At 37.0% G+C, this 12,358-nt stretch overlaps 1 protein-coding gene across 1 annotated transcript; it reads right to left on the reverse strand.

Annotated features, from left to right (window-relative positions):
* Positions 1-217: 217 nt before the first annotated feature.
* Positions 218-11,258, reverse strand: LOC131066931 (protein TRANSPORT INHIBITOR RESPONSE 1). The gene is made up of 3 exons (XM_058001828.2): positions 10,117-11,258; positions 1,777-2,269; positions 218-1,509 (listed from the first exon to the last, which is right to left on the reverse strand). The coding sequence occupies exons 1-3, from the start codon at positions 10,587-10,589 to the stop codon at positions 745-747; spliced, it is 1,731 nt and encodes a 576-aa protein (XP_057857811.1). The 5' UTR covers positions 10,590-11,258; the 3' UTR covers positions 218-744.
* Between the last annotated feature and the right edge of the window lie 1,100 nt (positions 11,259-12,358).

Here is a 12,358-nt window from a genome sequence, read left to right on the forward strand (position 1 = left end):
TTTTTAGTGGCATAACCATGATAATCCATTGCCAGAACAATAATGCTAACCATCAATGCAATCTGTTGAACAGATCTTTGCATTCCTATTCTTAATGATAGCCATCGAACTGAGCTAAATGATCCTTGTAGAAATTAAATATTGCACGCAACCTCCTAAGATATGAGCAACATTCATACAGTGGAATACAAAGAGCAACGAATATCAGTCATATAAGTAACACAAATTGAAGTTTGGCATCTGATTAGAAACAAATCTTCCAGAGACTGTTCCCTCATTGTCAATAAAATAAGACATTTTGTTTAACATGGTAGTCTTAACCAACAGTTACTGGCAGGATTCTCTTAAAAAAATTGAAATCAAACCAAATGTATGCCTGCTGAGTTAAATAAATATTAACAGACTAAAGTAAGACTATTAGCCTGAAAGGCTGCTGGATTGCTGCAGCTAAACAATTGTTGTGGCTGATTTAGAAGCAGTGCAACTGTTAAGTGCTGAAGTGTAGGATACTGCAACATGGTGCTGAAAGGATATAAAGGTTACAGGTCTATGACAAGCAGTATTTAACACTACAATTTGTCTGTACAAGGCATACAGATCTTGAAACACAAAGTGAAACATAAAACAAGAACTTGCCAGCCTAACCCGTGGTATAAAAGAGGAAAGACCTGCCCACAGTTGGAATATTGTTGCTCTAACAAGAACCTGCTCACCTTATCCATGGTACAGTAAAAATGAAAGCAATTACAAAGTCCACACGTAATCTGGTGTATCCTCCCGGTGTCCAGCCAGTGTCCTGTAGACATATAGCCTATCCATGGGATGATTTCTAACACCTAAGCTTTCAAATTGATCCCTTTCATTGATAACTTCAACGTTCAAGTTTGGCATCCTTGCTGCCAAGTCCTTGCAACCATCCAAAGTAACATTACAGGATGACATCCAAAGGGATCGCATTGATTCATACTTTTCTAGACCTGATAAAAGAGCCGCATCACCAAAGGGGCTATCCCTTATCTCAAGCTTACGGAGATTTGTACAGCCTGATAATATACACTGCATACCAAAGTCACTCTCACCAGCAAAAGCAACAGAAAGCATCTCCAAACACTTGGCATATGAGCCAATCAACTGAAAAACTTTGTCTGTAAGGAAGCCAGACATTGACAGACGCCGCAAACCTTTACAATACTGAACAATAGCTCCAAAACCTTCATCCAAGGGATGCCCTGTTTCAGAATCTGGCTTTGTGGGGTCAATTATAACCAAACGGAAACGGATAAGAGAAGTAGAATTCTTTGCAACAGTAGTCAAAGCTACATTTGTCATTTGATGGCAGAAATATAGTACAGAATTGAGCTTTGGACAGCCCCTTGAAATAGCCACTAAGCCTTGCTCTGACAAGGCTCCTTGACCATAAGGATCTACTGGGAAAACACGCAATTCCTCCAAATCCTTGCATGTTGAGGCAACCACTTCAAGTCCTTTGTCTTCTATATAATCCAATACCTGCAATTTCTCAGTTATGAGTTTACTGTACAGCAAAGATAAGGTTGAAACCTCCACAACAGACAATAACTAGATTCACACAAACTATTCTCTTCCCTAAAAAAGCTCATCATAACTACAATATTACTTAAAAGATCATGGAAAATGTACAAGCTCACTATATAACCCATTTAAGAATCTTTAAAATATTTGCATTTTAAACTAGTAGATTGTTTGCTCAATCTAAAGTAAATTATTGAGCAAGAGTTTGAAATGTTGAGACATCACCCATAGGCGCTGCAATTTGTGGCAATGGCCGAGAAGCTTAATAAGTTCCACACTCGGAATGGTTGCATAACTCAAGTTCAGAGATGTCAAATTCAAACAGACTGAATAGACTGAAGGTAGATAGACAGGTGCAACCTCCCAAAACCCTGATAAGCTTTGAAGCCCCTTGCAATTCTCAAAGGCACATTTAAGCTTAGCATATTGTTCAGTCCGTGGTTCATGGAGATATGCACCTGTACCTAAATCCACTAGATGTGGAGCTCGAATCAAGAGCCGATGAAGTAGCTCCAATGGCACCCAGCGGTTCAATTTCAAACTCCTAAGTGAAGTACATCTTGCAACTAATCTCTCAAGTGCATCAAAGTTCACCTCACAATTAAGGCATGCGAAGTTTAAAGAAACCAATGATGTGCTGGACTCTGGAAAGCAACTTAGCCAATGGCCATCACGCTCTTCAATATCATTCTCCTGTAAATCTAATTCTGTGAGGTGCCTGCAAAACGACACAAAGAGCTCATAATTAACTTCTAAAGGGCAAACCATGACAAGCCATGATCTTAAAGATTTATTATAACCCATATGCAAATAATTGAGAAAGACAAAATTGTTTTCTTTAGCACACAAGAATGAAGCAACAAAGCTAAGAAATTTACTTTGAAAACAAAAAACTCTTAAGTTGAGATGAAACAGAAAACAACAAACCCACAAATACAAATACAAATACAATGTGGGATGTGCATACTTCATGAGTAAAATTTCCTTGAAAAAAACATCACAGCCAACTCTTTCTAAGATTATTTCCTAGTTTAAATACGACTATCAAATCAACATTAAGACAAAGAATGGTCCATTCCATTCTTAGTCAGCGCATTTAGTTTCCAATTTTTTGAAAAGATGTTGCCAAAATGCCAAGGTCAAATGTTACTACTCTTCAGTGTTGAATGTGATTCTCAATTTGATGTTGTATGCCTAAGAAGTTCAAAACTTGATGTGGACATTCATTGGGAAAAATTCATCAGTGCTATAATTAGCCTCATTGAGCTATACTATGGCTAAGTTAGAGGTTCAGGATCAAGTAAGCCAGTACAGCTTTTTTTCCATGAGAACAGGTACGGCTATAAATATACTTTTGTGTGCAAAAATTAATGAACTATTGAGATTTTTTCAGGATTGAAACTGTTACCAGACACCCTTCAATAAATCAAATTTAAAGACATAATTAACTGAATCTACTTTAGAGACAAAAAAATACAAGAAGCAAATGAATAAAAATACCAATTTGAGTTGAAGGAAACAACATTTTAAAATATAAATTCTAGAGTGTTTAGGAGTACAAAACTCATACATTATGATATCCATGGCATCAGAAATAAAAATGACATCACAGAATAATGAACCATGGTAGAGAGGAGCTTGTATCACTCTGCCCAGCAGACAAGTATAAAAATGCTGCTACAGCCATAGAAGCATTACTTAGGATATGGGATTAACTTGGCAAACCAAAAGTATAAATATTGTAATCCAATTACTTTGGGATTTAATAAGGAAAAAGCTGTGTTCCATGGTGTTTCCAGGACAGCAGTCCCGGAGCAATTTTATATATATATATAGAGAGAGAGAGAGAGAGAGTCAAATTTCTAGAAGTTAATAAACAGCAATATAACATGACACTGTTAAAATGATGATGAATGATGTCTGCAAAAGCCTTACAAAAAATGTTTTGCAGTAGGGGGATGCCTGGCCATCCTTGAGATGGTTGAGGAATGTCCAAAAGGTCCATGTCTGCCTGAGAGATGGCCAGGCATCCCTAACCATTTCCTACCATTCCATAAAATAGGGATGCATTTCCAAGACATTTCTAGAATTTGCTTGTTGGGGAAGACGCCCAAGGCATGTCCCCTACCATCCTGCTGTCCCCAAACAAGGGGACGAGGTTAGGGTTTTGAGGGGTGGGGACACATCCCATTGTAACACGGAAAAAGTCGGAACAACAATTTTTAGATTTTCCTTTCATGCTTGACCCAAAATGATTATTATTTTTTGCTTTTCGAAACTACTGTGGAGGTCTGGGGGAGACAAGCCCTAGAAGGGTTTAGAAGAGCAATGCACCACATAGGGATCTAGGTGCAGCACATACTATTTTTCATAATTTAGTAACTTTAACCATGCTCCAAGAGTCCCCCAAACACTTCAATTTTTAGCGTCTCCTTATTAAATCAGCAACATTTACTATGAATACAAAAGTTGCTACAAAGACATACATTCTCAAAAAATGGAAAAAAACTTTCCATCAAAATGATGGAATAATTCTAGCTTTTCACTCATGTTCTCAGTTTTAAGATTGAAAAGTGCTTTTTTATTCTTTAAAAATGCAGATTTGACAGTTTATTGATAATTTTGAATAAAGAAATATTTTTTTGACTGTGGGATACTCCCACGTTGCTGCCCAGTTTCAGTCAGGGCACAGCCCTGCCACCTCAGGAAGTCTCATGGTAGTCTTTGGTTGTTCCCGTCCAATGCCAGGCAAGAATAGAGAGGGTTCAGATCAGTATTCAAGTTTTTCATATTCTGAACACCAAGGATGTAGAGAGTTTTCTACATTACTCATTGATGGTTGTTTAGAGTCAACTACGTAAATGATGCCACTGATTAACTATTTATCCTAGTTACACAAATCCCTGTTCTGGATTGGTTACAGTTAGTCAAAGAAATGAAGCTCAATAGCCAAGGCCTACTTTATATAGCCACCATATCACAAGCAATCAATATATAATCCTCAACAGAAGAAAAGCTTTGATGACAGTCTCTTCATAATTTAGTATATCATGAGAGAACAGTTAGATACTAATCCTTGTTCAGAGTTTCACGTGTTTGATCCTATACATTCATCAAATACAAGAATCAGCCATATCAGCTATTGGTTACTGATGAGAAGGCTGTATAGTGGAGGGACGCTTTCTACACAATACATAAGGGACATGAATTGATTCAAATTTCTATATTTCATCTTTCCTCTAGCATCATGGCCCACAAACATAGTTGCATCAAAGAGTCTATATGAGAGATCACTAACAGATTTTATTTTTTCCATGGGACAATCTTCAATTGTTTCATGAGATTTCTTACAAATTACAAGCAAGATCTTAAGGAAACAATTATCATTTATATCTCCACTTTTTGACTTCAACCAGGCAACTTTTCTTATTAATTAACAGCATCAAGCATCTTATGTAATAATTTTCAAGTTATCTTTTCTGCAGTGTGTAATATTGTTCAAGGTCTCTGGAATCAACTGCATTTCTAAAATATTTGCTGAAATTTCTGATTCCTTTTCACTTGAATCATGTAAACTCTAATAGGATTCATAAAAAAGCATACTAGAATAACAGGACAAGGACATATAGGGATGTGGCCACCTAAGTGGAACACATGGGTAAAAGATTTCAAGTAATTAATTAGAATATCAATTAGCTGGTTGAAATAACTAGTTCAGAATAATTAATTAATCTACTACCATAGCAGGAAAAATTGGACTCGGCAGCCAAAACTTTGAGCTGGACAAACAACTCAGCAAAGCTCAGCAAAAAATATTGTAATTACACACAAAAAAACAGAAATCACTCATGACAAACACAAAGAATGAATATACATGACACGGGTCTGTTGAGTTTGCACCTACCAAACACAAGAACAAAAAAAATTGAAAAAACATGGTTTTGAAACCTCTGCAACAGTATTCCTCCAACAGCCAAGTTTGGGTGAAACTTGCAAGTCAGAGACTGAAACTCCGGAGTTTTGCCAGGAAACTGAGAGTTAGAACTATAACTCATCTGATAGGACTTGATCCATGAGCCTTTGGTTATAAATATATCTTTAAATACAACCAATTTAATAGTTAATACTTATCTGATTCAAACTTCCAGAATGGCTACCCCTGCCCAAAGAAAATCTCAGTGATCTTGGCCCTCATAGCAATGGTGCACTCTTGAAGGGTACCTGAATAAACACAGCATACGCCTGCACACCACACACCCTGGCTTGAGCAGCATTGAGTGTACTTTGTACCCTGAGTTAGATGCACTCTGTACAACCTCTCCAAATGCCCATAGCCCACCAAACTCCATAAGCACGTACATATCCTTCTACATTCATTACATAGGTTTATATATTATTAGCCCAAAGGGTCCCTAAAATTCATTCCATAGGTTTTAATATTAACTCAAAGGGTTTGTATATTAACTCAAAGGGTGGAAGGTTTATATATTAACTCAAACGGTAACTCAATGGGTGGCAATCAACCATCACGCCCCTTAACTTTAAACACACCCTTTACAAAGTCTTTGCATGTTTTCCAATATGTTAAAAGAATTAATACTGTTAAAGGCTTATTTACCTTTTTAGTTTTTACCTCTTTTAAATTGAAAGTTATTTTATTTTTTTAATCTCTTTCATTTTCCTTTTTTTCAATTATTTACAAAAGACTTCTCATGAATAATCATAGGCCTATGTTTATATCTTTAGTTGATATATTTAAATCCTTGCATTTTTTAAAAATTCGATTTCTTTTAGTTTTGTTTAAGTTATTTTTACGTAATTTTAATTTATTTGTTAATATTATTAATATTTTATTAGCTGTCCCCAAAATTCAGGAAAAAAAATGCCATCTCCAGAACCTATCCCCTGCATCCCAGAAACTTCAAGAAATATTGATATTTACCCAATATGTAATTAACTAATTTGTTTACTTATTTAACAAATAAATAAGACATCATCAGAAAAGTTTAACAGGCTCTAATTAGATTGGTAAACAGTAAACTCATGTCAAGAAATTATTAATTCAATATTGTTAAGGGCCTGGTACGTTGGTTCAATCATGGCACTGTTATGGCAGCCAAAGGGTTTGAAACCCTTGCTGGGCTAGCGGGCTCACGGTCTTTATGCCCCTGCTAAGCAGGCTGTGCTCACAGACTTCATCTTCCAATACAGACTCAGAATTCTAACATTCATGCCCATATTGCAGGCTTGGTGCAGAAGACGTTTTATACAACTCTTTATATAAATTACCTATAATGCATTGTATGTTAATCTGACCAGACTCTATACTTCCATCCAAATTGCAACAACTGGAAGATAGGTTCTTCCTCCAATTTGGGTCTCACCTCAGCCTTCGAGAGTCAAAAACTACAATGTGGGATCCACTAATAACTTGCATCTCACAGCATCTGCAATGCTAGCTACCATATTTTAGTTTGCTGCCTTATCTGCATCTGCATAGCCTGCAACTGTTAAGTCCTAGATTGCATAGAAAAACACAGATACCTAAGAATTGCAGATGCCTAGATAAGTTTACCAGTAAGAACATAGAAAATTCGAAAGAAGTAGGAAAAATTCATAGCTGCCAGGAAATAAGGACAGGAACTATTGTGGCAATTTTCAAAACAAATTAGATAGATGTTTACAGGAAAACCGAAGTACAAAAAATAATATATATACATAAATCAAGTAGGTGGCATTTTTCAGTGTACTAAGCTATGTAATGTTTTTAATACACAGTTGAATCCTGATAAAACATCACCCATATTAAAGCGATGAGTCCATCCACAAAGTCTTAAGGATACATGCACAAGAGCATTACTCTCCAACTATATGGTCAGATCCTGGACATACTCTTACAAGTTAGATTCAAGAACCAGAAAGCAAAACAACTATTTAGTGAGCAGCCCTTGATAGATCTCTCTATGAACAATAATGCAAGTATTAAAATTATAATGGCTTTAAAGGCCTGTTGTCATTCTCAAATACATACTGGAGTTCCAAAAAAATTAAAAACCATACAAGATGAATGAAATGAAATTTCAAAGTCTTAAATTATTTATAAACAATTAATTATTGATAAATCTACAATACATAATAATGTTCAAGTACCACTAGTGAAAGGCTAAACAAGTCGGAAATTATATTTATTCCAACATTTCATTGTGTGTAACATTCCTACATGTTCAAAGAAGCTGAAAACAGTAGAAAAGCTCTTCTTTGTGTAATTTCATCAGCTACATAAAATTTGCAAATGGAAATCAGGAAATGCTTTATTTTTATAAGCACAAGCTACCAACATGGAGCACCCCTTTCTAATATTTCAATCAACTTAGATGATTCTTTCTTCTTATTTTACCACAATGAGCTTTGGCTAAGCCAACTGTCCAATACAGTACATATCCAAATGATCAATGAAAATGCTTATGTTTCTTTAGTTCTTTTAACTCTATTCAAACCAGCTATTGGCACAAGAAGGCAACCCCCTGTAAATCACAAGGAACATAGGAAACTTGTATAAAAACATTCAAACTTTTTGAGGCACATTTCTAAAGACATATGGAGACAGTAGAAGAAATCATCAGAATTTTTCTGATGTCTGAAGAAGTCCCCATAAGCATAGTTGGAAAAAAAAAATTCAACAGTTTCCAGATATTCATGTCAAATTTCACAAATAAGTACAATCCTTTGAACTAATATAAAAAGTGCATACAGGATATAAACAGAAGCAATTGCATTCAGAAAAATATTAATGAAATTGTCCTCTAATATGCTCTATAACAAATATCTAAAACTAAAATGCTATTAGAACGGACTTGATTTTTATGAGCTTAAAGTATCACTTATGGAGCTTACTCGACCCAAGCGTGTACTTGTTCTTTCTATTTGTTGGACAGAGCAGCAGAGACATTCCATACAATTTACAACATCCAAAGACTCTAAACAGAAATCTGTTTTGATCTGTATATAACTCTCTCTGAGATAGCTTGAATTATCAATCAAAAGTCATGGGACAAAATTGCTTTAAATTAATTTCAACAATAAGCATATACTTTCCCTCCTCTATTTGACATTTCTGTATATTTGTATATCAAAAAATAGTCTCTCGAAGCAGATGCATTCAAGAAAATCCTTTACCAAGAAGCACAGAACTCGAACATTTGTTAAAAGAACTTCAAATTTTCGGAAACTAAGGAAATTTCAGCAACATAACGACCAACAACTAGATTTTTTCTATAATTTATGGTGTTAAAAAAATACTCTGCATAATCAGAGGTACAGACAAACTGACTGTTTACCAAAAGGTGAAAAGCTAGAATTTATATTGAAATAAGTTCAATGACTAACAAGTGGTAAGGCACCCTTAAGAAGCCATATATTCAAACACCCAAGGAACATAATTAAGTGCTAAAATTAGGCAAAATACTACATCCAACGCACAGGGTTAGGCATTCCCTAAAGAAAAAGGCCTCGAAGAGATACCTCTAGATTGTGGGAGTCAACAAACAGGTTGCTTCATAAGGGAAACTTACACCAAAGAAGATGATGAAGTATTGAACCTGCTTAAAAGACTCACCAACACGGGATGGGGCATTCCTCATGGATAAGAACCCAAGCTAGGTCATGGCAATTGACTGGCAGGTTACCCTGTAGGGAAACTTGCATCAAGGAACATAATGAAGTACTGATATCGGCATGGCCCAAAGAGATACCTCTAGTTTGTGGCAACTAACTAGCAGGTTAACTCGCAAGGCAAACTTACACCAAGGAACATAATGAATGTATTGAAACTCAGTTAAAAACTATATCCAACACACAGATTAGCTCATCGTTACCCAATAGATAAGTCCCCATAGAGATAACTCTAGTATAGGGCAATTAACCAATCGGTTACCTCCAAAGGAAAACTTGCAGGACAGTACATAATGATTAAAACACTACATCCAACACACAGCTTGGGTCATTTGCCCGGTTTCTTGTACGTGGCACTCAACTCGTATGTTACCTCAGAAAAGAAACTTGCAGCAAGGAACACAATGAAGTGTTGAAACTAGTTAGAACGCTACATCCAACACACAGGGTAGTGCATGCCCCAATAGACAAGCTCCCAGAGAGATGCCTTCAAAACGTGGCAATTATCTGGAAAGCTACCTCTTAATGAAGTTCCATTCCCTCAGTAGACCACGCCCTGAGGAGATACCTCAAGGTGGTGGAATTTAACTAGTAGATTAGCCCGCAAGAGATAAGAGATCTAAACTCAACACAAGAGGGCTAAGCTCTGGTAATCTTGTGAAGCAAATCGGGGGGCCCTCCAAACCTACCAAACCCAGCCAGCCAGAGCTTGAACGAAGAGAGATTACAAATTGACAAGAGTAAAGAAGCGCTACTCAACTCTACTCTCGCTCTAAAGACATTGTCAAATTTAAGTACTCAAACAACCAGTTGCCAAAAAATTCCGACAGACATGTCAAAGCGTCGGATCTAAACACGTTACTGAAGCTGCATAAAAAAATTGAGGTGATCTACCTGCAGTGCGCGGCAATAGTGGCAAGGCCGTCAGTGCTGAAGCCCTCGCAGCTGGTGAGCACCAAGACCTTGAAATTGGGGAACGAGTGCGCCAGCAGCTCGAGCGTCTCGTCAGTAACAACCATGCGCTTGAGGCGGAGCTCCTGCAGCCACGGGTACGCCTTGGCCATGGCGGCCACCCAAGCCTGCACATCAGCGCCCCACCCGGCGGGCACTAGATTGAAGTCAGCAAAGTGCGGCTTCCCCTTGAGCGTCACCGCCTTTATGCGCGGAAACCGTTTTATCATCGCCTGCGGGCTTACGGCATAGCAATTTCCAATAAAAACCCTCTGCCGGCTCCACGCCTCCACCCGAAACCATGACTTACAGACGAGGGACACCGCGTTCCTGTCTCTGTGCGACGACAGGAACGCCAATACGTGTTCCAACACTTCGTCAGGGAACGCCGTACTCATCCTCCTCTTCTCCACCATACTCTTTTTACTCCCACTACAAATACATAGATTAGACAGACGCTCAGATTAGGCCCCGGCCCTGGCCCTGACCTGCCCGCCCGGCCCCGACCCGGCCATTTCCACCTCCTTTCGTACCTTCAGACCATCCAACACAACCCAGAAAGCAAAAAATTCCAATCTTGCACCTGAAATCCCCTTCCTCTTCCTCTTCACTCTGTATTTCCTCTTCCTCTTGGGTCTTTCTGTATCTACTCCCCCCTTCCTATGTATCCTGTACAGATCAAACCCCAAATCTAATCCTTATGATTAACCCCCGGTCAGAGCTGAGCCCCATCGGACGGCCCACATTGCGCCTCGCCCACCGCCCCTCAAATACCTGCTGGGCTTAACCTTTGTATTATTTTAATCCTCTCCTGTCCTCGTGAGTTGGCCCGCACAGACGAAGACTTTTTTTACTTTTTAAAGATTAAAAAATTGCAGAAAGAAACCCGGCGGATTTCTTTCCGGGATCCTCTCTTTTGCCTGTATATTTTGTCCTCTCCGACTGTGGGCTTAAATTATTATTGAGGGTTTGGCATTTTCTTAAATACCCATTTTTGGGATTTAACTCTGTCGCAATCTGGAATTATTCGCCTTGTGGGGAAGGTGGCTCTTATCAATCAGCTCATTAATTTTTTTCATTTTGTGGGGACTGCTGAGGCGGAGGATTTGGACTTGTTTAAACGAGTCTGGTTGAAATCCAAGTAAGGAGGTTGTGAGTTCGAATCTTGGGGAAGTAAGATATTATAATATAATAATTATTTGTTATTTATGTGTGGAAAATAGAGAGTAAGGTTGTGTACTATATATAATAAAGTATTTATAAATTAAATTGGGTGAGGTGTGTTTCTTTTCTCTCCTCTCATTTTCATGGTGGTTTTATTTTGGGGATAAACAAATTTACATTTTTTCTAAAAGTGTATTGAAATATCTTTAGCTTTTTTGATCAATAGATGGATTGATTGTATGGTTTTTTATGGGGTTTGAAATTGTTGAGTTTGTATGTTTTTTTATGTATACACAAGAACAGTGTATGTTTAATAGATCATAGTACTCGTATATATTTAATAGAGGAGATGTTATGAGTTCAAATCTTGTGAAAGTCAATACTATAATTAAATTATTTGTTATTTATGTGTGGAAAATAGGGAGTAATGTTATGTACTATAAAGCGTTTACAAATTAAGTGGAGTGATATGTGTTCTTTTCTCTCCTTTCATTTTCATGGTGGTTTGATTTTTGGGGATAAGCAAATTTGCATTTTCTAAAAGTAAAGCATTGAAATATCTACATCCTTTTTAATCAATATATGGATGGATGGATAGTATGTTTTTGATGGACTTTGAAATTGTTAAGTTTGTATTTTTTTAGGTATACACAAGAATGGTATATATTTATTAGATCTTGTATTTATAAGTATGTATATTTATAATGGTTCTTAGTAAGCATGATAGAGTGTGTTTGATGTTATTTAGCTTATCATATGTAAACAAATAAAATATTATGATTTGGCTATCAAGTTCTATCTTTAATTAAATGATTGAATCTAATCGATACTAAATCATATTTAGTCAATAATGACATATTGTGATGGTTAAGTCGTGGTGTTGTAATTATTGTCATTGAGGTTCAAACCTATAGGGGTGATATTGTTAAATATTTAAGTTAGGGATGAGGTCCCTCATATGTGGCCTCGCGAACTCAACAAGTCTGGAAGAAATGAAGTAAGGATAGAGGAGAGGTTGTGA

The sequence above is a fragment of the Cryptomeria japonica genome, chromosome 9 (assembly GCF_030272615.1).
Source record: "Cryptomeria japonica chromosome 9, Sugi_1.0, whole genome shotgun sequence".
Classification (NCBI taxonomy): Eukaryota; Viridiplantae; Streptophyta; class Pinopsida; order Cupressales; family Cupressaceae; genus Cryptomeria; species Cryptomeria japonica.

What these genes read in the sequence shown, in the direction of transcription:
- LOC131066931 (XM_058001828.2), bottom strand. Translation starts at nt 10,589, where the DNA reads ATGGTGGAGAAGAGGAGGATGAGTACGGCGTTCCCTGACGAAGTGTTG. An exon ending in ACTATTGCCGCGCACTGCAG is followed by an intron (nt 2,270 to 10,116) that starts GTAGATCACCTC and finishes GTCGTTTTGCAG; the next exon opens with GCACCTCACAGAATTAGATT. An exon ending in ACAAATTGCAGCGCCTATGG is followed by an intron (nt 1,510 to 1,776) that starts GTGATGTCTCAA and finishes GAGAAATTGCAG; the next exon opens with GTATTGGATTATATAGAAGA.